Source organism: Cebus imitator, unplaced genomic scaffold, assembly GCF_001604975.1.
Source record: "Cebus imitator isolate Cc_AM_T3 unplaced genomic scaffold, Cebus_imitator-1.0 Scaffold267, whole genome shotgun sequence".
NCBI classification, from domain to species: Eukaryota; Metazoa; Chordata; class Mammalia; order Primates; family Cebidae; genus Cebus; species Cebus imitator.
In genome coordinates, this window is record NW_016107582.1 from 83,826 (window position 1) to 108,726 (window position 24,901).

Genomic DNA, 24,901 nt, shown 5'->3' on the forward strand with positions numbered 1-24,901 from the left:
TCTCATGTATGTAAATTCAGGCCAGCCTATTCTGAACTATATTTTATATTTCTTTTGTACATTTTTCCCCACCAGTCAGCGGTGAGTGTGGATTGGAAGTGAGTTAACAATTAACAAATTAACAAGCAATTGATTTACTGGTCAAAGGTAGTGAATGTACCCCTTGTGTAGGTTTTAGTACACTTACCGAGATTACTGAAATTTAATAGTATTATGTTTGCAGTGATCTGGGGATTTAAGGTATGTGCTGCAAGTCAAAATAATAACAACCTCATATGCAATATTATATTCACTTTTGTAACAGCTTTTTATTAATGTGCTTCAGGAAACAAATTTGCAGTTGTTGAATGGGAGCAAAATATTTTTCCTGACACTATGTACTTGAGGGCTTTCTGAAACCATGGATAAAAGAAGCCATGAATGAGAGGGTTGCAAGTAGAGTTGAAGTACCCGAGCCACACTAAAAGATCCAGTATTATTATGGGAGTGGAGTAGTCTAGGTACGGGTCAATCAGAACAGCAAGAAAACAGGGCAACCAGCAAGCTAGAAACACCCCCATTACTATTCCCAGGGTCTTTGCTGCTTTCCTGTCCTTTTTCTTGGATAAGTGTTTTTTCACTTCCCCCTTTGTGTTTTCAGGCATATGGCTGATGGCGCGAGCATGCTGTTTGGAAACGATAAAGATTTTGCCATAAATACCAACCATGATGGAGCCAGGGGTAAAGAAACACGTAGTGAACAATACTGTCCCCCAAAATTTGTTGAAAGCAAGGGCACAGAAATCGAAGCAAGCAACAAGTATCTTATAGCTCTGCATACCGGTAACGTTGGCCTCAGATAGAACTAAACCAAAAGAAAAAAGAGCAGGGACTGACCAGCAAAATGCCAGCAGTCGCTTTATGGTGGAGCTTGTCATTGTGGTTGTGTAATGTAGAGGGTAACACACAGCACAAAATCGGTCCATAGCAATGGAACAGAGGTGAAAAATGGAGGTCAGGCTGAGCATCATGTCAAAGCTTGTGTGGAATTTACAAAAGCCATCCCCAAAGTACCAGCAGCTCTCCACTGATCGCACCATGCTGTATGGCATAATGACAAAACCCAGCAGAAAGTCCGTGGTTGCCATGGAGAGGATCAGAAAGTTTGTGGGAGAGTGAAGCTGTCTGAAATGCGATATGGAAACCATTATAACCAAGGTGCCAAAAATAGTTATAACCGTGGCTCCAGACATAACCGAATACATTATCACCCGGACATGAAAAGAGCGGTTGATGGGAGGACAGGATTTATTTCCAAATTTTGGACAACTGGATAGGTCTTCGGGAATATAAGTTAAATCCATGGTGATTTATCACTTGAAATTCCTTTCCAGGAGGATGAGTCACTGTTTCTTCTCTTCTTAAAATGATCCCAGTGAATTTCAGCTCCTAATAATACAACAATTTTCAAAGTTATCTGTTATTAATTCACTTCAATTGTAATTTATTCAAATATTTTAAATTATATTAACTGTGTTTGCTTTCTGAGTTACTTGCTGCATTAGAAGAATGAAAATTTTCAACTGTTTATTCTTTCCTGTGTTATTCTATTTAATTCTATTTCATCCACCTATCCATCTATGTTGGATAGATGGATGGATGGATGGATGGATGAAATAGAAATACCTATTGTCTGATTTATTCCTGGTAAAGAATTGCGAGATTTTCAAGAATTTTTGGTCAACGTTCACTTTGACCAGCCACATTCCTAGAAACTCTTTTCTTGCATCATAAAAAATACATAATACACCAAAGCCAAGTGAAATACCAAAGCTTTTCTTTTGGCATTCTTTTGATAATTTGAAATCTTCATTTGTGAACAGTGTGCTAATGTTTTTATAAATGGCATATTGCTGCTGAAGCATGCAGTACCATGAAACATGGCTTTTCTACATGGCTTTCAACAGCCATGTGGCCATAGGTTAAACCATGCACCTGGGTCAATGCTTCACAGCTTCTTTGTTTGCTACACTCTCTCTCTGTCCTACCCTCTGCCCTCCTCTCCTATCTTCTACTCTTCATTCTCCTTCCCTGTGTTTCCTAAGTCTTATAGCTTCTCTGAGATTCTAAACATTGAAGCCATGTCACATGTTCCATCACTGAGAGACTCATAAGGATTGCAAATTCTACACTGACAGACTCAGTTACTCAAATCTCACATGACTCCTTTTGGTTACCATGGGCTGAATAAAGGAGGGAGGAAAAATTGCGTAAATAAAAACTTCCAATACATTGTCATGTGTGCTTTGCTATTGGCTTTGGAATACACATCACCCTGAAAAGCCATTCCCTAGCAGCCTCAAGAGAAGCTTGACACTGTGCCTGAAACAAAGCACAGAGTCTGCTTGGTGGGCCACAGAAAAGCAGGCCCACCTCCATGGTTGCCATGGAGAGGATCAGAACATTTGTGGGAGAGTGAAGCTGTTTAAAATGTGATATGGAAACCATTATAACCAAGTTTCCAAAAATAGTGATAACCGTGGCTCCCGCCATGGCTAAATAGCCATAAAAAAGAATGAAATCTTGTCATTTGCAATAGCATGAGTGTAACTGGAGGACATTGTGTTAGGATATAGTCGTAGTGCCCAGGCATAGAACGACAAATATTTCATGTTCTCACTTATTTAGGGAGCTAAAAGCAAAGAAAGCATTGAATTCATGGGGATAGGGAGTAGGATGATGGTTATCAGAGGCTGGAAGGGATAATGGGGAGAGGGGCATAAAGAGGGAATGGTTAATGGATACAAAAATACAGTTAGAATGAATACAATCTAGTATTAACTAGCACATTGGGGTGATTATAGTTGATAAAGCATTAATAGAACTAAAAGAGTAGAATTGGAATATTCCTCACACAAAAGAAATAATAAATGCTTGAGAGAATGGATTCCCCACTTACTCTGATTTTACCATTACACATTGTTTGCCTGTATCAAAACATCACAGGTACCCCATTAATATGTACAACTATTATGTATCCATAGTAATTAAAAAAATTTTTAAAGGAAAAGCTGATGGGGTTCAGGAGAGGGTACCTCAAAATATGGCACCTTAGTATTTGAAGAAATAGCAGAAGCAAGTTTACTCTGACCTTCTCCAATGTCTTCCCTGAGGCAGACCCTAAAAGAATGAGCTAGTCTTCTCCTAAAATAGGCCATAAGACCCTCTCATGTCCTATACTCGGAGGAAAAGAATGTCACACAGAGACACCAAGAGGAATCTAACAAATAGGCCTTGTTCAGTTAGCCCCCAGTTTATTACTATTACATCATATTCTTTTGTCATATTTTCGCAAGACTGTTGACAAAAATACACAGTTTCAGCTGATGCATGGTGGCTCATGCCTGCAATCCCAGCACTTTGGGAGGCCAAGATGGCTGGATCATGAGGTCAGGTGATCGAGACCATTCTGGCCAACATGGTGAAACCTTGTCTTTACTAAAAATACGAAAATCAGCTGGGCATGGTGGTATGCACTTGTAATCCTAGCTACTCAGGAGACTGAGGCAGGAGAATTGCTAGAACCTGGGAAGCAGAGATTGCAGTGAGGTGAGATCCTATCACTGCACTCCAGCCTAGCAGCAGAGTGAGACTCTGTCTCAAAAAAGAAAAAAAATAAATACACAGTTTTTCCTGTTTTGAGGCGGTATTCATTTTTGAAGTCTCCTGTGTCACGCAAAATGTATATTAAATAAATGTGTGTGCTTTTCTTTTGTTAAAAATGACATCGAGGATATGTTTCTGTCCACCACAGTCCTCCACTCCTCATTGCCTCTCTTTATTCTTTAGGACCTAGAGCTAACACTAGCAATTATTTCTCTTGCTATAGGTCAGAAAATTATGCTAATTTTTATATAATTCATTAAAAACTGATCTTAAGCCACAAACTCTCAAACATACATTCCATTTTTATAACTTTCAGAATTATTCTTAGTCTAAAAGTAAATTTCGACTAAAGAGGAGATTTCTGTTCATTTTTATTAAACTTGTTAAAATGAAGACAACAGGGTAACAGCACAATTTCATGAGTAATTTTAATAATTTGGACTAGCATCTTATTACAAATATATACATGGGATGTGTGCTATTATAGAAAAGATAAATAAGAATTTGACATTTATAGAAATCCATAATGTTGATTTTTTCTGGTTAATTCTTTAATATAAACCATAATGAATATTATGAATGTATATAATGAAGCCATTTCAGGATTTACAATAAGTAGACTATATTCAAAGGTAACACTAAAACTGAAGATAAAGAGAAGGCAAATATTTCTCTTATAAATCTACTTTATAATGATATATAGTAGTTTATACATCCTAATGTCAAAAAGTACACATATTATCTATCATATAAATGACGTATTTATCCTAAATCACTCACAGTTCACCAGTAAGTCTTACAAAAGCACATGGCACTTGGCAATGGGCAGAGATGATGCCTTGAAAATATTTTCTTCTAAAAAGTAGCTGGGAATAGGAAAAACATTTTAATTGACAGAAAATACACACACAGAACAGGAAGAGCAACTTCTATTTCAGAGAGAAAGGGAAGAAAGGAGAGTGAAAATGAAAACCAAAATGTTTGTGTTATAATTAGCTATAAGCCATAGCATTATGCAAAAACTAGCAGAAAAGAAGAATCTCTACTAAAACAAAATATCAGAGAATCCGTTGGTAGAGGGGTGGGCAAGAGGAATTATTCTAAATAAATCTTTCACCAAGACTATGTTTGCTTTTTTTTGGTAGATAAAAGGAAAAGAGTCTGGGAAAACACACCTTGGCTAGAACAACAGACCACGGTCTTGCATGTATGTGATAAGTGTGTCTTTTCAGCCTGTGTTTTCAGGGAAACCCTGGCTGCAGCCTGTTCTCCCTTCAGTCTGCATTACTTCAGCCACCTTTAGCCATTGTAGTCCCTTTGTTGTCATACAAGTGCCCACTCCAATGCTTGGACAACTCCCTTTCCTCCATCCAATTGCCATTCCTTTATCTCTAACTACTTCAGGGCTCAGCACAAATATCATTTCCATCCAGAAGACTCTCTCAGTTGAAGTTAATCTAACTACAGACCATCAGGCTGGCCGAAGTTCTCTGGACAGGTGGTTCCACTCCCTTATCTTACAGGTGACCATGATTTCAAATACCAATGTTTTCTTCTTCTAGTACATTGCCTTCTCCTAACTTTAAATTACTTGGGAAGTGAGACAACATCCAATTAACCTGCTAACCCTTGCAACACTTAACACAGAGCCATATGCATGGCAGGTTACCAGTAACTGCTTGTTGAATTAAGTGGAAAGAAGTTCATTCTAACACATTATGAAAACCTAGTTAATGGACAGGCGTCTTATCTCATGGTATTAGAGACATGTGGTTTGGGAAAGATTAAAATACTAGGAAAATGGCAAATGTTATTTATAAGATAGCTAATAAACCCTCTCTGTACATATTAGCAAGATACCTATGTTATTTTTATGCCCACTGAATTTGAGAAGAACTGTTCTAGAGAGACTGCATTTTCAGTTTGTGCACTCCTTGTATCTGAAATGAGAGAATAGTTTTGAGAAACAGAAAGCAAGTGAATATCTTGCTATCTTTACTTAAGAAGTAAATACTTCTTGCAAGGGGATATAAAAATAAAATACGTAGTATCGGATTTAAGCAGTATGTAACAAGTATTTTTATTATTGATATATAATGCTGAAGAGGAAAGTACATTTTGGCATCATTGAAATACCTAACTATATTTACTGAATCATGTCTTGCATAGTTCTTATACTTTGCAAAAGTATTTTATATGCCACTATATAGAAATTTACCAACCTTGTCAAATGAATTTTGATGGAAAATTTAAGACCTTTCTTTCACTAGAATATCACAATAATTATATTTTAGTTAAAACCTATGTTCTCAGTTGCAACCCATTTCAACAATTTCTGATTCTTTATAAAATACAGCTATCACTATTCAATTATTTTGAAGAAGAGAATAAATCAGCAATAATTTAAAAATAATAGAACATTTCCAATTCTTTTGATTGACCTGGTACCTTTCCTTTCCTGAAAAGTTAGTTGTGAATCATTGACCTTCTTCTGGTGGCTTTGCAGGTATGATATCAGGAAATTCTGGAAAGTTTAGTGTAGAGTGTTAAGATATCTGATTCATATATAAGTTTGCTTCTGCTGTCAAGAGAATTGGAGTAGAGAACTCAGATCCATGAGCTTCCAGACAGGCACTAACTGTGGATCCCAGTGGGGTAGCTCTTTTGCTCTTTTAACTTTCTTAAGGGATATTGAAATATCCTATTTGTTTTTAATGGCTCAGTTTTATTTTCCCCAAATAAAAGACAATTTTATATGTTATTTCATGGTCATTCTAGAAAGATTAGGTACAAAAGTTTCTATATATTGAAAATACACAGACATGTGGGCTCAATTAAATGCTGGCTAATATCCAAGGAAGGAATAATTGCCTGAATCAGCAAAGGTTTCTGATTACACTTTGATTCCTGAATGTATTGATTCCTGAATGAGAAGATATTGGGGTGGGAGAGAGTTTTTACTCTTACTTCAGTGATTTGTACAAGTTTGAATTTTGAAAATCTTTATTTTAAAAAAAGTCCAGTTAAAATGACACAAATCTGAAAAAAAAGTTTAGTAAAAAATAACACAGAATAAGAAGTCAAGAGAGCTGGGCTCTTGTCCTGTGCTTATAACTGGTTGTGTAATCTAGGGTAAACCACTAAATCCCCCAGGCTCAGTTTTCTCATCTGTAGCTTACTATAAAATTCTGGATATTGAAGGACATGACTTTACTAATCCTGGGAAATGAAGGCAGAGTGAATGGTGGAAGGCAGCAAGCATACAGGGTGCTCAACGAATCTGTCATCCCCACTGGAACACAGCAGGGTGATTACATTTTGAAAGTAAAAGTTCATTGAAAAGGCATTGACAAATTTGCTTTCATAACTGTACCTGATATAACTACTCTCTTCTTGAAAACTCACAATTTTCATTGCTATAATGTAAATGAAGAAATTAAAACAAGGAATATTTCAGTGAAACACAGTTTACTACCATATATAAACACACACACACACACACACAGAGACATATCTGAAAATAAAACTTCATGAGGCTATACTTAGCCTCGGTGCAAGCAATGTATTTTGATATTACCTATTGTCTTCTATTCTAATTTGCTTTTCATTAAAAATGTTGTTTGCAGCCAGTGATATACTGGAACTACCTGTGATTATTTTCAAAAATAGTTTGTTAACTTTTCACAACTTTTGAAAGCCAGTTGACATTACATTTATAGGTTGAAATCACTTATAAGGGAAGATTTATTAAATTTCTATACCATGGAAATCATCAAACTCTACAAATTAGGACTGTTGTTTTAGAGTCCAGTGTCGAACTTACACCAACACATCACTGGTCACAGCCCATCTGTTATTAATGATTCTCAACCTAAAGTTAATAATTTTCTTCTTTATTTCTCCCTCCCACTCCTCTGTTATTAAAAAACATATGTATAGGCCAGGTGTGGTGGCTCATGCCTGTAATCCTAGCACTTTGGGTGGCCAAGGCGGGTGGATCATGAGGTCAGGAGTTTGAGACCAGCCTGACCAGTATGGTGAAACCCTGTCTCTAATAAAAATACAAAAATTAGCCGGGCTTGGTGGCAGATGCCTGTAGTCTCAGCTACTCGGGAAGCTGAGAGAATTGCTTGAACCCACTGGGAGGCAGAGGTTGCAGTGAGCCGAGATCATGCTATAGCACTCCAGCCTGGGTGACAGAGCGAGACTCCATCTCCAAAAAAAAAAAGGGTAAATATCAAGCAAAAAAGAATGATGGATTCAAAACAAAACTTTTTTAGTAGGTATTCCACATTTATTAAACACCAGAACACCAAATAGCAACACAGAATGTGGATGAGCCTATAGAGGAAAGGAGGACACTGAACAGAGTTCTACTGCAAGTAACATGGAAATCATCTGTTCTGATTTAGATGGCTCCTGAATGAAAACCCACCTGGAGCCCATGGCCCCAGTTACTCAGTTTGCTATTTCTTCTTTTGGCTAAGAAACATTTGTTCTCACAACAGCAGAATCTAGTACAGCCTTAACTCTCAGCTAACATATAACTGATTCCTGGAAGAATACGGGTTTTTAAAATTGTTATTTCTATATTTACTTACCTACCATTTTTAGTTGTTGATGTTTCAAAGTACATCTGATAAGGCACTGAGGAACAAATAGGAATGGGAATATCACACAAATCGTCTGTGGTGGGGAGAGGCACAAGCAGTTCTCAAGCTCAGCCTATGTTTTGATCCCTTTTGAACATTATAAAAGCTTTTGTGTGTCTTACCCTTTCCATCTCTGGCTTTCCCCCATGTTCTCTATGCTTTTCTGATTTTCTTTTGTTTTCTCTCTACCAGGAAGTAATGGGTGTGTAAAGAATTCTGAAAACTATTGGAGGGATTTTTGGCTCAAAGAGAAGCTTCCTTTTTTTTTTATCTTATCTTAGAAACCAAGAACTTTCTATGATAGCTAAAATAATACACACGTGCACACAAACGCACATTTTAAACAACTTCATTCTTCTAAGTTCTAGTCTTTTTGCTTCAATTTATTCATGCAGAATAAATCTACTCACTTTCTTTCTGTATACACAAATTTGTACTATGGAAACGTGAGCTGAAAATTTTACCTAGCAAAATGTACTTCAGTGCTCTGCGAAACCAGGGATAGAAGAAGCCATATATTAAGGGATTACATGTGGAGTTAAAATAGCCAAACCATGTCAAGGCATCAAACAAAACTACAGGAGTAGAGAAGTTCAGAAAGGGATCCAATAAAATTGTGAAGAAACAAGGAAACCAACATAATAAGAAAACACCCATCACTATTCCTAAAGTTTTGGCAGCTTTTTTGTCTTTCTTCACTTGATTATTTTGATTTTCTGGCAATTTATTGATGGCATGAGCATATTTCCTGGATACTGCAAAAATTTTGCCATAAATCCCCACCATCATAGACCCAGGAGTGAAGAAACCTGCCATAAACAAGGTGGTCCCCCATAGCTTGTTGAACATCACTGGGCAGGAATTGGAGCAAGCAACCAAGATATCATAGCCCTCTATTCCATCTGCATAGGCCTCTGAGAAGACCACCCCAAAGGCAAATGCTCCAGGGACCGACCAGCAGAGAAGTAGCAATCTTTTAATGACTGGAATAGTTATTTTGGTGGAATAGCGTAATGGGTAACAGATGGCATAAAATCTGTCAATGGCCACTGAGCAAAGATGGAAAATGGACGTTATGCTAAGCATCAGGTCAAAACTATAATGAATCTTGCAAAATGTAAGCCCAAAATACCAGCAGTTCTCCACCGATCTGATCATACTATATGGCATGATGGTGAATCCCAGGAGGAAATCAGTGATGGCCATGGAGAGGATGAGGAAGTTGGTTGGTGTGTGAAGCTGCCTGAAGTAGGAAATGGAAATTATCATGGCAAGATTGCCAAATATTGTGATGAATATGGCTCCTGCCATAAATGAATACATAGCCACTCGGACACCCAGAGACCTTTCATTTTCTGGGCAAGATCTATTTCCATATTCAGAGCAATCGAATGTTTCCTTCAAAAAAAAAAAAAAGAGCAGGTGAAATTTTGTCAGAATATAAATAAAATATTCTATGTTTTATACATGCTTTCATAGAAAAACTCAAGAAAAGCTGAGAAGAATCCAGGAAGATAATTTATGCTGCAATATTACTCATGATCTTTCCCATTCATTTATTTTAACCTTTATTTGTAATTTTTTAGAATTCTGACCTAATTGGCTTAAAAGATTGTTATTAGCCAGGCATGGTGGCTCATGCTGTAATCCCAGAACTTTGGGAGGCCGAGGCGGGTGGATCACCTAAGGTCACGAATTTGAGACCAGCCTGGCCAACATGGTGAAACCCCATCTCTACTAAAAATACAAAAATTAGCCAGGATGATCAGCAGGCTGAGGCAGGAGAATCACTGGAACCCAGGAGATGGAGGTTGCAGTGAGCCAGGATCTTGCCACTGTACTCCAGCTTGGGAGACAGAGTGAGACTCCATCTCAATTTAAAAAAACAACATTATTTACTCCATACTTTCTTCTATACTACCAACATTTAGGAAACTCTTACTTTATGCCAGGCTTTGAAATTTAAAAGAAGAAAAAAAAGATGATTGAGCTAACTCTTACTCATCTTCCTGCGTGTGGGAAGAATAGATATTTATCAGACAACACATGCACTTCTTCCTCCAAGGAGTTGGAAATATATAATCAGATTTGATTTGATTGTGGTCTCTTATATGTGAGATCAGGAGGTTATTATTTGAAAATAGTTTCATTCATGTGTTCTATTATTTTCACTGTGCTTTGTTTGTTTTATTCATGCCAATGTTGTTTTAAGGGGGAAGAATCATTTAATGACCCCTAATTATCTGGTAGAGTCAATCTCTTCAGCAAATCGTGAAATCTTAACAAGCATCACATCAGCCAGAGCAGTTAAGTCAGGGGTGGGTGGAGACCAAAGCTGCCAAAGCTGGACAAACCCTGAGTTCCTTGTGACGAGCAAAGTGCACCTTCTCAGAGCCCTGTGCAATGGCAGCCTGACAACTTTCCATGTGCAGGCCACACAAATGAGCAGAGGGCTAGAGAGCTTTTAGAAAGCAAGCCATCTCCACTACAAGAAAATTAAGCATATGCCCTCCTTGAGTTGGCCCAAAATGCTCATTTTGCATATTAAAATCTGCATGTTATTCTTTAATATATTTTTGAAATGTAACATGTTCATAAATTAGAATTACTTTCTTTTTAAAAGGTAAGTTAAGAAAAAAAGAGCTGCCTATATGCAAAGCATAACTCAATATTGCAGAAATGCCTTTGGCCTTCAGTGACCTCATGCATATCAGACTTATCAGTTACCAACAGATAAACCAATAAATTCTCAACCCTTATAAGAGCACATCACAAATAGAACAAGATATTTTTTCTTGAATGCCCGCAATATGCAAGATACAAGGAAAGGAAGAAGAAAGCATGAAGATAAACCCTGGCAGCAGAGATTCTACAATGCAGCTGAAGAAACAAAGCCCATCAACACTTAAAACCTAAATGATTCTGGCCAAGCATGGTGGCTCATGCCTGTAATCCCAGCACTTTGGGAGGCCAAAGCAGGCGGATAACAAGGTCAGGAGTTCAAGATCAGCCTGGCCAAGATGGTGAAACCTTGTCTCTACTAAATACACAAAAATTAGCTGAATGTGGCTGTGAGTGCCTGTAGTATCAGCTACTCGGGAAGCTGAGGCAGGGGAATTGCTTGAACCCGAGAGGCGGAGGTTGCAGTGAGCCGAGATTGTGCCACTGCACTCCAGCCTGGGAGCAGAGTGAGACTCTGTCTCAAAAAAAAACAAAGCCTAAATGATTCTGCATTGCAGATGAAAGCAATAGTGGTGATTACCTGACCAAAACCAGATCCAGGCAAAATGTACAATCAAAGATCAAAAATGGACAAGATAGTTTCAGGTTGGGCTGCACAGGAATATTGCAGCGAGGATATGACTTTTGATCTGGGTCTCAATGGGTGAGAAGAATTTGAACAGAAGAGAAAAGTCCTGTTCTACATGGAACGTAGAATAAAGAAAAGACATACAGCTGTATGTGTTTTGAGACCTTCTAAAAGGAATTCTCAGGGACCCCTAAAACACAGCAGAGAAAAGATGACGGCGGGGGGCGGAGAATAGAATGAGAGAAGACAGACTTTCTAGTTTCATTATCGTTCCTCGACAGGAAAAGTGTTCTTGGCTAACATTAGTCAAAAGAGATTTCCCACTTTGTTCTTAAATTTGGGTAATGATTTTTTTAATTAATCAAGTGAGCTAAAAGAGAGTGAGTACAGATTTGAAATTAAAAGCTTTCTCCAAACAATGCCAAGTGGTGAGTCCAAGGCAGTTTTCTCCTCCTTATTCTTTCTCCTTGCCAGCCTCATCCCCACTTGCAGAGAACGAATCGCCTGATATGTGACGGGACATATTTGAGCAATAGAACTAAAGATCTTCATACCTCTTACCTAGGTGACTGACTGCATACCACAAAATAGAAACACTACCAAAATGCATTTGAGATCTCTGCCCACATCCTAAATGCTGTTAGCAGAGACAGCTGACTTATTCATGAAAGGGTTTCATCAGAACAGTTTTATCCAGATCTGTCTAAAATGTGTACAACCATTTCTTTAACTATATTCATTTTTAGCAGCTAAAATTGGGGTTTCTAACCAAATACTGCATGCTGTCACTTATATGTAGAAGCTAAACGATGAGAACTTATGAACATAAAGAAGGAAAGGACGGACACTGGGGTCTACTTGGTGGGGGAGGGCAGGAGGAGGGAGAGGAGCAGAACAGATAACTACTGGGTACTGAGCTTAATACCTGGGTGATGAAATCATCTGTACAACAAACCCTCATGACAGGAGTTTACCTATGTAACAAACCTTCACATGTAACCCCCCAACTTAAAACAAAAGTTTAAAAACATGAAAATAAAAATTTTAAAAAGACACATTAAAAAGTAAGGGTTTCTAATACATACATATAGCATTTTGCTCTTCCTAACATTGTCACAGAAAAAAAGAAAAGAGAAGAAAAGAAAACAGAGAGAAAAAAAAGAGAGAAGTGAGAGATTTTCCTCTCTCTTGGTACTACATTTTTTAGATACTTGTCCTTTTTTGTTACCCACCTACTGACCAGTTAGACATCACCATAGAAGAAAATACTGAGAGAAAATGCAGTATTATCAAAAAGAAAAAAGGATTTCTGATCACCTTCAGTATGCTCATTTAAAAGCATAGGAGATCCAAAGCAAATTTTTTTGGTTTATTTTTAAATCACTTTACTTTTTGCAAAGTGAAGCTAAAAGAAATAACAAGTAATAAATAATGTCCTTTTAACACACATACAACATTCTTGTGCTAAAGGCATTTTCACAATAGCATTTTCTTTCTTTTACTTTAAGTTCTAAGATACATGTACAGAACATACAGGTTTGTTACATAGGTATACATGTGCCATCATGGTTTGCTGCACCCATCAACCCATCATCTTGGCTTTAAGCCCTGCATACATTAGGTATTTGTCCTAATGTTCTTCCTCCCCTTGCCTCCCACCACCCTCCTCCCCCACCCCCGACAGGCCCTGATGTTCCCCTCCCTGTGTCCATGTGTTCTTGTTCAACTCCCACTTATGAATGAGAACCTATGGTGTTTGGTTTCCTGTTCCAACTACAGTACATTTTAAGATTCAATGGTTCCCAAATTTCATTGTGTTCCTGGCTTAATGACTTTGATGTTGTTAATCATCTTGCCATCCACTGTTGTTAAAATCATGCTGAATCCTTCTAAGTCTAAAATCATAAACTGCAGGGCTTGACTAATTTTCCTTTTAACAGTCAGAGACTTTAATTACACAATTATCTTAGTACTGAAGTTCTTTGAAACAAATAATATAATATCTACATTCACACATAAATTCCTCATATGCATGCCACAAAGTATAGAGAGGTATATCAGATGATTATTTGATGAATTCATCAAATAATAATTTTAATTCCATTTAAATATTACGGCCCCCATAATTTATTTGACATAGTTCTTGCATGTGACATCTATAATCAGCTTAAACCTTTCAAGAACCATATCTTTCATATCTATGGAAAGCTAAATGCAAAAGTAGTATTTTGAAGGCTATAGTTTTCAAGGGTCACTTTTTCTATTTTTTTTAAACCTGTTAACGTAAGCATCCTTAGATACATGGATGGATTGTGATAGAGTTAAATGGAAAGTCAGATCTTTTTGCCATTACTGTTAAGTTTCTAAAAGAAGCTCAGACATAAAAAAATGAAGGTTTGTAATATAATGAATCATTTGCCCATTCTGCTTATGAATAAAGCATAAACTTTATTCTACTAAATTGTTAAAAGTGTTTTCTATATTGCCTGAGAAAGTGATCAAACTGCAAGACCATGACCACAATAATAAAGAATTTTCTATTTTTTCTAATTTATTATTATTATTATTTTTTCTTTTTTTAGGGGTAGGGAGGAGGAAGAATAATTTTCTGATATTTCTAATGTGATGCCTTTTAATTTTGCCTCGTCTTTACATTTGATTAACGCTTCATTAGTAAATAAATATTCCTCTGCTTTAGTAGCTACTTTTAAGACTTAATGGACTTTACTATGTCTTTCTGCCAGGTAATCATTATTTCTCATTTCCTTGAATTATTTTGCCCTTACCCAAACTATTGATTTCTTTCAATTGTTCGATTTCTATCAAATATTTAATGTCAATGACTCAACATATTAAGTGAATAGTGTAACATATAATATGAATAGCCTTATGAATAACCTTAGCATAATGCCTGATACGTAGCACACTATCAAAAGTTACTTTCCCTCCCTCTTTCCTTCCTTCCCTTTTTCCTTCCTTGTTGCTAATAATCACCACATTCAAGGATACATTTGACTAGAAAAGATTTCTCCTAAGAAAGAAAGGAAATGGGATTGTAAGGAAAAGGCCAGGTAACTATCTTAATACTTAATACTTAAGACAGTTTAAATACTTGACAGTGATAAATAATTTGTTCAGCCACTTATAAGGAGGTAACCTTTCCCAGGATTCTAAGTATTCTTCCCAGTAAACATGTTACGCTGCCAGAAGGCAGCATGTTATTTCATTCACATATTAAAATGACTGCCTTTTATTACAAATTCATATTAAGTCCTGCACCTTCTTCAATCTTCCACATGCCTAAACATTCTCTGTAAACATGACCAAAATTCAAAAAGGAAGACCCAATGCACCAGCAATCTACTGCATTATTAGGGTGGCAATTTATTTCTTAAGAAAACCTCAAGGAAGAGAAAACACAGATCTTTGTTTCATATCCTACATCTTCCACATACCTGTCGTACTGCAGAAGATTCCATTGTTAAGTCTTTACTGGAGGAACTTTTTTCTTTGCTTCTTCTCTAAATATTCTGAATGTTTATATGGAACGAGAAGACTCAAACTATGTGAATTGTGCTGATTTATAACTTAACAATTAGTCTCAAGGGGGTTGAATCTGAAAGAGAAAAAAACAGAAACAGAAACAAAATTCTTGTTGTTCAAAAGTTTAACAGCTCAATGAGCTTAAATCACTCCTTCATCCTCCCAGGAGTCTCCGCTTACCTAAGTTTTTATCACCTACATCATTTAAGGCTCTAGGTCTGCTATTACATAAAGGCTGTGAAAGCAAATCTGAGCCCTTGAGTTATGGAGGGTCCTAAGGAGCCTGATCTCAACCACACATGGATGGGATCTCTGATTCAAGCAGAAAAAAATAAGATATGTGTCCTTCATCATTTCAGAAAGATCTGAGACAGTCAGTGTATATTTTGTCTCAAATGCTAATCACTGAGGCCTTCCCTTTGCCTTCCTCTTTTTCCTTTGCATAAATGTGATTAAAAGTACATATCTCATTAATCCTCTTAGTTCTGAAGAAATCGAGCATAATTATTATCTTTGTAAATAATTCACATGATTATGCCAAAATCTTCTCAGATGCCACTGGTTTAAAGCTACTCGTGTTTAAAGGCTACCTTTTTGTCTTTCCTTTTGAAATGTGAAAGTTCATGTTGCTGTGATGGAACAGCCTTGGGAGGCAAGATACCCCAGATGTAGATTAAATATAACCCTGGTCATTAGAAGAAACCCAGGTCCTTCGTGGATAAAAGTTAGAGTGCTCTGTGTGATCTCGGTCGGCTCTGCCTAGGACCACTGCATAGGCATGCAGATTGTGCAGTCATACAGGGAGCTGAGCTTTGAAGAAGCCATGCTTAATTTAATGCTCTTATGTGACCTCTTGAAATTCTTAATAACTTTCTAACAAGGGGCTCTACATTTTCATTTTGTACTGGGCCTCATGAAAACACATAGCTAGTCCTGGCTGAACCTCACTTAGTAGTTCTACTTCTTTTTTTTTTTTTTTTTTAAGAGACAAAGTCTTGCTCTGGCACCCAAGCAGCAATGCAGTGGCATGATCATAGCTCACTACAGCACTGAACTTCCGAGCTCAAGCAATACTCCAATCTCAGCCTTCCGAGTAGCTGGGACTACAGGTGCATGCCCCATCATACCTAGCTAGTAGCTCTTCTTGAAGTAGAGAAAGAGGAACAACAAAAAATATCTCTTTTCATCTCAAAGCATATTCATAGTTATATTATGAATGAGATGAGATAAAATAATGATGTATGGTATGAATGAGATAAGATCATGTATATGTATATTTCTAAAGAAATCTTTACATATATTAGACAAAAGAGTAGAAATAGCAAAAGACATTGCTACTAAAAAGTTTCCAGCAACTTCTATGTCTTCTGGGAGAGACCAAAGTCATTTTGGACAAACTTTCTGGGTTCTGTAAAGAATTACTTAAGTATTCTCTTTTAATCCTGTGGATGGGAGACAAATAGCAGGGGAAGGTTAGAACTTCATGTGCATTTTTAACACTCAAAGGAACTTATGTGGCGCAAAGGGAATAAGACTTGTCAAGCCCAGTAGTTCAAAACCAGCCTGGGCAACACAGTGAGACCTCATCTCTACAAAAAATTAAAAAATTTAGCTCAAGACAGACCATGACAGATGGCAGAAGGAGAACCAGGGATGAAAAGTCAAAATCAAAGCCTGGAAGCAGCATACAGCTGAGCCTAAGAAAAGTCTTCAGACCCAGTGTTTCCAGTTCTGAGCACAAGATTAAGAATAACAGCTCTGTGGCAATGCAAATGTAACGAGTACCAGCTCATTCCTCTTGGTTTTGTCTAAGCCCTTAGAAGCCACAGCTTCCCCCCATAACCTGGTGTCTCCACATCATGGCAGTAGGAATGACATCACACAGGGTGACCACCTATTTTCAACAGTGACACCTGCTGGCAGTCTGGGAAAACTGAGTCTTTGGATTCATTGCCCAGAGAATATAACCAAAGGACAAGCCCCCGAGTGAAATGGGGAAAGTGCTAATTAATTTGAATATTACGAAAAGGTTTTTTTTTCTATTGCAATTTAGGTTCCGGGGTACATGTGCAGATCATGCAGGATTGTTGCATAGGTACATACATGGCAAGGTGGTTTGCTGCCTTCATCCCCCCATCACCTATATCTGGTATTTCTCCCCTCGTTACCCCTCCCCACCCTACCCCCGCTGTCCCTCCCTTAGCCCCCTCCAATTGACTGCAGTGTGTGATGCTCCCCTCCCTTTGTCCATATGTTTTAATTGCTCAACACCCACCTATGTGTGATAACATAGGGTGTTTGGTTTTCTGTTCTTGTGTCAGTTTGTTGATAATGATGGTTTGGATTCAACCATGTCACTATGAAGGACACGAACTCATAATTTTTTATGGCTGCGTAGTATTCCATGGTATATATGTGCTGCATTTTTTTTATCCAGTCTATCAATGATGGGCATTGGGTTGGTTCCAAGTCTTTGCTATTGTAAAGAGTGCCACAGTGAACATATGTGTGCATGTGTCTTTAAATAGAACAATTTATAATTCTTTGGGTATATACCCAATAATGGAGTTGCTGGATCAAATTGTATTTCTATTTCTAGGTCCTTGAGGAATCGCCACACTGTCTTCCACAATGGTTGAATTAATTTACACTCCCACCAACAGTGTGAAAGCATTCCTATTTCTCCACATCCTCCCCAGCATCTATTGTCTCCAGAATTTTTAGTGATCGCCATTCTAACTGGCGTGAGATGGTATCTTAATGAGGTTTTGATTTGCATTTCTGTAATGACCAGTGATGATGAGCATTTTTTCATATGTTTGTTAGCATCGTCAATGTCTCCTTTTGTAAAGTATGTGTTCATATCCTTTGCCCACTTTTGAATGCATTTGTTTGTTTTTTTCTTGTAAATCTGTTTTAGCTCTTTGTAGATTCTGGATATTAGCCCTTTGTCAGATGGGTAGATTGCAAAAAGTTTTTCCCATTCTGTTGGTTGCCCGTTCACTCTAATGATAGTATCCTTGGCTGTACAGAAGCTCTGGAGTTTAATTGGATCCCATTTGTCTATTTTGGCTTTTGTTGCCATTGCTTTTGGTGTTTTAGCCATGAAGTTCTTGTGTATGCCTATGTACTGAATGGTTTTGCCTAGGTTTTCTTCTAGGGTTTTTATGGTGTTAGGTCTTATGTTTAAATCTTTAATCCATCTGGAGTTAATTTTAGTGTAAGGTGTCAGGAAGGGGTCTAGTTTCTGCTTTCTGCACATGGCTAGCCAGTTTTCCCAACACCATTTATTAAACAGGGAATCCTTTCCCCATTGCTTGTTTTTCTCAGGTTTGTCAAAGATCAGATGATTGTAGATGTGTGATGTTGCTTCTGATGCCTCTGTTCTTACTTTTTAATGACTTTATGATTTTCCTTCAGGAGTGGTTGTTTGATAATCTGTAGTTTACTTAATAATTCCCATGATGTTAAAGACCTCAATTTATAAAGTTTTGCTATTACAAATTATATCACCACAAGCATCTCTTTGAATCANAGTGTAAGGTGTCAGGAAGGGGTCTAGTTTCTGCTTTCTGCACATGGCTAGCCAGTTTTCCCAACACCATTTATTAAACAGGGAATCCTTTCCCCATTGCTTGTTTTTCTCAGGTTTGTCAAAGATCAGATGATTGTAGATGTGTGGTGTTTCTTCTGAGGCCTCTGTTCTGTTCCATTGGTCTTTGTCTCTGTTTTGGTACCATGCAGTTTTGATTACTGTGACCTTGTAGTATAATTTGAAGTCAGGCAGCATGATGCCTCCTGTTCTTTTTGCTTAGTATTGCTTTGGCTATGTGGGCTCTCTTTTGATTCCATATGGAGTTTGAAGTGTTTTTTTCCAGTTCTGTGAAGAAGGTCATTGGTAGCTTGATGGGGATAACATTGAATCTGTAAATTACTTTGGGCAGTATGGCCATTTTCATGATGTTGATTCTTCCCAACCATGAGCATGGAATATTTTTCCATCTGTTTGTGTCTTCTCTTATTTCATTGAGCAGTAGTCTGTAGTTCTCCTTGAAGAGGTTCTTTACATCCTTTGTTAGTTGTATTTCTAGGTATGTTATTCTCTTTGTAGCAATTGTTAATGGGAGTTCACTTTTGATTTAGCTCTCTGTCTGTTATTGGTGTATAGAAATGCTTGTGATTTCTGCACATTGATTTTGTATCCTGAGACTTTAGTGAAGTTGCTTATCAGTTTCAGGAGGTTTTGGGCTGAGATGATGGGGTCTTCTAAATATACAATCATGTCATCTGCAAATAGAGACAATTTGACTTCCTCTCTTCCTATTTGAATACCCTTTATTTCTTTCTCTTCCCTTATTGCCCTGGCTAGAACTTCCAGTACTATATTGAATAGGAGTGGTGAGAGAGGGCATCCTTGTCTTGTGCCAGATTTCAAAGGGAATTCTTCTAGTTTTTGCCCTTTCAGTATGATATTGGCTGTGGGTTTTTCATAATAAAATAGCTTTTATTATTTTGTGATACGTACCATTGATGCCTAGTTTATTGAGAGTTTTTAGCATGAAGGGCTGTTGATTTTGTTGAAGGCCTTTTCTGCATCTGTTGAGATAATCATGTGATTTTTGTCTTTGGTTCTGTTTATGTGATGGATTACATTTATAGACTTGTGTATGTTGAGCCAGCCTTGCATCCCCAGGATGAAGCCTACTTGATCATGATGAATAAGCTTTTTGATTTGCCGTTGCATTATGCTTGCCAGTATTTTATTGAAGATTTTTGCGTTGATGTTCATCATGGATATTGGCCTGAAGTTTTTTTTTTCAGTTGCATCTCTGCCTGGTTTTGGTATTAGGATGATGTTGGTCTCATAAAATGAGTTGGGGAGGATTCCCTCTTTTTGTGTTGCTTGGAATAGTTTCAGAAGGAATGGTACCAGTTCCTATTTTTACCTCTGGTAGAATTTGGCTGTGAATCTTTCTGGTCCTGGGCTTTTCTTAGTTGGCAGGCTATTAATTACTGCCTTAATTTCAGAACTTGTTATTGGTCTACTCAGGGGACAGATCTCTTCCTGGTTTGGTCTTGGGAGTTGTGTCCAGGAATCTATCCATTTCTTCTAGATTTTCTAGCTTATTTGCACAGAGGTGTTTCCAGTATTCTCTGATGGTAGTTTGTATTTCTGCGAGATCAGTGGTGACATCTCATTTATCATTTTTTATTGTGTTTATTTTATTTTTCTCTTTTTTCTTCTTTATTAGTTTGGCTAGCAGTCTATTTTTTAAATTCTTTTGAAAAACAAACTCCTGGATTTATTGATTTTTTGAAGGGTTTTTCATGTCTCTATCTCTGTCAGTCCTGCTTATCTTAGTTATTTCTTGTCTTCTGCTAGCCTTTAAATTTGTTTGCTCTTGCTTCTCTCGTTCTTTTAATTGTGATGTTAGGATGTCAATTTTAGATCTTTCTCGCTGTCTCCTAGATTCTGGTACGTTGTGTCTTGGTTCTCATTGGTTTCAAAGAACTTATTTATTTTTGCCTTAATTTTGTTATTTACCCAGTAGTCATTCAGGAGCAGGTTGTTCAGTTTCCATGCAGTTGTGAGGTTTCAAGTGAGTTTCTTAATCAAGAGTTCTAANGTAGGCATTTAGTGCTATAAATTTCCCTTTAACAACTGCTTTAGCTGTGTCTCAGAGATTCTGGTACGTTGTGTCTTGGTTCTCATTGGTTTCAAAGAACTTATTTATTTTTGCCTTTATTTTGTTATTTACCCAGTAGTCATTCAGGAGCAGGTTGTTCAGTTTCCATGCAGTTGTGAGGTTTCAAGTGAGTTTCTTAATCAAGAGTTCTAATTTGATTGCATTGTGGTCTGAGAGACACGGTGTTTGGGTGATCTGCCATTAATCCTATTTTCCATCAACCCTATTATTCTTTGTGCACAATATTAAGGACGTTAGTTTTTCAGGTGCCTGCACATTATGTTAAAGCAGAAACTCCTGTAAGTAGTCCTTGACCATTACAAAGGAATTAGTAGCTTTAAGTATTCCTATGAAGAAAACTCCATGTCATGTTCCTATGATTTCAATGGTAAGCTCTACTAAATATTCAAGGACCAAATAAGTCCCATCTTACACAAACTATTCAGGACACCAAGAATAGTTAATTTGCCAATTGATTTTATGATGACAGCATAAACTAGAAACAAATTCTGGCAAGAATCTACAAGACAGAAAAATTTAAGTTTAATCTTACTCATAAACTTAGATGCAACAGTGATAGAGTTCTGAGTTACTTGAAAAAAGAAGATAAATTATACTTACATTGGTCTACCTTAGGGACATAAGCATCGTTTGATTATTTGACATAAAGACATTACTTAAAGTATTTTATCATAATATCAAATTAAGAGAGAACAATCATTTACTTATTTCAACAGACACATGACAAAATTCAAACCTGTTTATGATTTTAAAAAACCCTCTTAGCAAAGTAGGAAAACATAATTTTCTTAACCTGATTAAGGGTATCTATAAAAACAAAATCTTTTTAGCAACTATCTTATGTAATGATGAAACATTAAAATTATTCCTTGAAGGTGAGAAACAAGGCTAGAGAACCCTCTAAAGCCGGGGTGTCCAAATCTTTTGGCTTCCCTGGGCCATACTGGAAGAAGGAGAATTGTCTTGGGCCACACATAAAATACGCTAACACTAATGATAGCTGATGAGCTAAAAAAATTTTTTCAAAAAAACCTCATAATGTTTTAAGAAAGTTTACAAATTTGTGTTGGGCCACGTTCAAAGATGTCCTGGGCTACAGGTTGAACAAGCTTGCTCTAAAGCCATTTCAATTTCTTGCTTTTGCTGGAGCCCCTAACCAGTGTAGTGAGGCTGGAGGAAAATGTAGAAAAATTAGAAAAATGAAAACAAATTATTATGATTGACAAATGATGTAAATGTCTGTATAAAATATCCAAGTATGCACATACATTTTTAGAGTTAATAAGAGAGATTAGCAAGGTTGACAGTTAAAAATCTTAAAATACATATAACAAACCTTCACATGTATCCCCAAACCTAATACAAAAGTTTAAAAAAAACTTAAAATGCAGAAATATATTGTTTTTCTGTCTAGCAACAAGAAATAACTCAAAATTGTAATTTGTAAAAAAATTTATTTTTACAACATAATCAAAAATAGAAAAAGTACCTTTAAAAGTAGATGTGCCAGTCCTTTATGGAAAAATTTTTAAATTTTATTAAAAGACATAAACAAAGACCTAAAGAAAGATTAAAAGAATCATTTTGGTAAAGATGTTAATTTTCCCAAACTAGTCTAGAGATTTAATGGACTCTCTATCAAAATCTCAAAGGATGTACGTGTGTTGTATACTATTTGACAAGTTGTCCCCAGAATTTATAAGGAGTTACAAAAGTTTACATAAAGCTAAATTCTTCAGATGAAGAAATAAACAAAAGTGAAAAAGAAGAGAAAATAGAGTGAAGAAATTTTTCTTAACCTCATTTCTAGACTTAAATTAGCGGTATTTGTAAAACAATAAATAAATTGATAAATGGATCCTTTAAAGAACCTAAACACCCCTCCCACACAAGTGTATAATAAATTATATTAATTATAAATTATAAGTTAATAAATTATATTACTAACAAAGAAGTTGGTAATATGATAAGTCTACACACGTCTGTGTATGGAAATTTAATTAATTAATTAATTAATTTTTAAATTATACTTTAAGTTCTGAGTACATGTGCAGAACATGCAGGTTTGTTACACAGGTATACACGTACCATGGTGGTTTGCTGCACCCATCAACACATCATCCACATTAGGTACTTCTCCTCATGCTATCCCTCCCCTGGTCCCCCACTCCCCAACAGGCCACAGTGTGTGATGTTCCCCTCCCTGTGCCCATGAGTTTTCATCGTTCAACTCCCACCTGTGAGTGAGAACATGCGGTGTTTGATTTACTGTTCTTGTGTTAGTTTGCTGAGAATGATGGTTTCCAGTTTCATCGATGTCCCCACAAAGGACATGAACTCATCCTTTTTTATGGCTGCATAGTATTCCATAGTGTATATGTGTCACATTTTCTTTATCCAGTCTATCATTGATGGGCATTTGTGCTGGTTCTAATCTTTGCTATTGTGAACAGTGCTGCAATAAACATACATGTGTATGTGTCTTTATAGTAGAGTGATTTATAATCCTTTGGGTATATACCTGGTAATGGGATTCCTGGGTCAAATGGTGTTTCTACTTGTAGATTCTTGAGGAATTGCCACACTGTCCTCCACAATGGTTGAATTAATTTACACTCCCACCAACAGTGTAAAAGCATTCTTATTTCTCCACATCCACCCCAGCATCTGTTGTTTCCTGACTTTTTAATGAACGCCATTCTAACTGGCATGAGATGGCATCTCATTATAGTTTTGATTTGCATTTCTCTAATGACCAGTGATGATGAGCATTTTTTTCATATGTCTGTTGGCCACATAAATGTCTTCTTTTGAAAAATGTCTGTTCATATCATTTGCCCACTTTTTGATGGGGTTGTTGGTTTTGTTTTGTTTTGGTTTGGTTTGGATTGGTTTTTTGTAAATTTGTTTAAGCTCTTTGTAGATTCTTGATATTAGCCCTTTGTCAGATGTGTGGATGAAAAATTTTTTTTTTCATTCCGTTGGTTGCTGGTTCACTCTATTGACAGTTTCTTTTGCTGTGCAGAAGGTCTTTAATTTAATCAGATCTCTTTTGTCAATTTTGGCTTTTGTTGCCATTGCTTTTGGTGTTTTAGTCATGAAGTCTTTGCCCATGCCTATGTCCTGAATGGTATTGCCTAGGTTTTCTTCTCGGGTTTTTATGATTTTAGGTCTTATGTTTAAATCTTTAATCCACTAGGAATTAATTTTTGTATAAGGTGTAAGGAAAGGATTGAGTTTCAGCGTCCTGCATATGGCTTGCCAGTTTTCCCAACACCATTTATTACATAGAGAATCCTTTCCCCCTTGCTTCTTTTTGTCAGGTTTGTCAAAAATAAGATGGTTGTTGATGTGTGGTGTTATTTCTGAGGCCTCTGTTCTGTTCCATTGGTCTGTATCTCTGTTTTGGTACCAGTGTCATGCTGCTTTTGTTACTGTAGCCTTGCAGTATAGTTTGAAGTCAGGTAGCATGGTGCCTTCAGCTTTGGTCTTTTTGCTTAGGATTGTCTTGGCTATGTGGACTCTTTTTTGGTTCCACATGAAATTTAAAGTAGTTTTTTCCAATTCTGTGAAGAAAGTCAATGGTAGTTTGATGGGAATAGCATTAAATCTATAAATTACTTTGGGCAGTACGGCCATTTTCACGATATTGATTCTTCCTGTCCATGAGCATGAAATGGTTTTCCATTTGTTTTTGTCCTCTCTTATTTCTTTCAGCAGTGGTTTGTAGTTCTTCTTGAAGACGTCCTTCACATCCCTTGTTAATTGTATTCCTAGGTATTTTATTCTCTTTGTAGCAATTGTGATTGGGAGTTCACTCATGATTTGACTATTTGTCTATAATTGGTGTATAGGAATTCTTGTGATTTTTGCACATTGATTTTGTATCCTGAGACTTTCCCAAAGTTGCTTATCAGCTTAAGGAGATTTTGGGCCCAGATAATGTGGTTTTGTAAACATACAATCATACCATCTGCAAACAGAGACTTGGCCACAGTTACGCATTTCACATTTAGGTTTTTAACTTACTTTAATTCTGGAAT

At 36.8% G+C, this 24,901-nt stretch overlaps 1 protein-coding gene across 2 annotated transcripts; it reads right to left on the reverse strand.

Moving 5' to 3' along the window:
- Positions 1–295: 295 nt before the first annotated feature.
- Positions 296–15,148, reverse strand: TAAR2 (trace amine associated receptor 2). Of its 2 annotated transcripts, none has more exons than XM_017500613.1 (2): positions 15,063–15,143; positions 296–1,428 (listed from the first exon to the last, which is right to left on the reverse strand). In XM_017500613.1, the coding sequence occupies exon 2, from the start codon at positions 1,341–1,343 to the stop codon at positions 312–314; it is 1,032 nt and encodes a 343-aa protein (XP_017356102.1). In that variant the 5' UTR covers positions 1,344–1,428; positions 15,063–15,143; the 3' UTR covers positions 296–311. The 2 variants fall into 2 exon arrangements, with proteins under 2 accessions (XP_017356102.1, XP_017356103.1); XM_017500614.1 differs by lacking the exon at positions 296–1,428 and adding an exon at positions 7,933–9,695 and having other exon boundaries at positions 15,063–15,148.
- Between the last annotated feature and the right edge of the window lie 9,753 nt (positions 15,149–24,901).

What these genes read in the sequence shown, in the direction of transcription:
- TAAR2 (XM_017500613.1), bottom strand. Translation starts at nt 1,343, where the DNA reads ATGGATTTAACTTATATTCCCGAAGACCTATCCAGTTGTCCAAAATTT.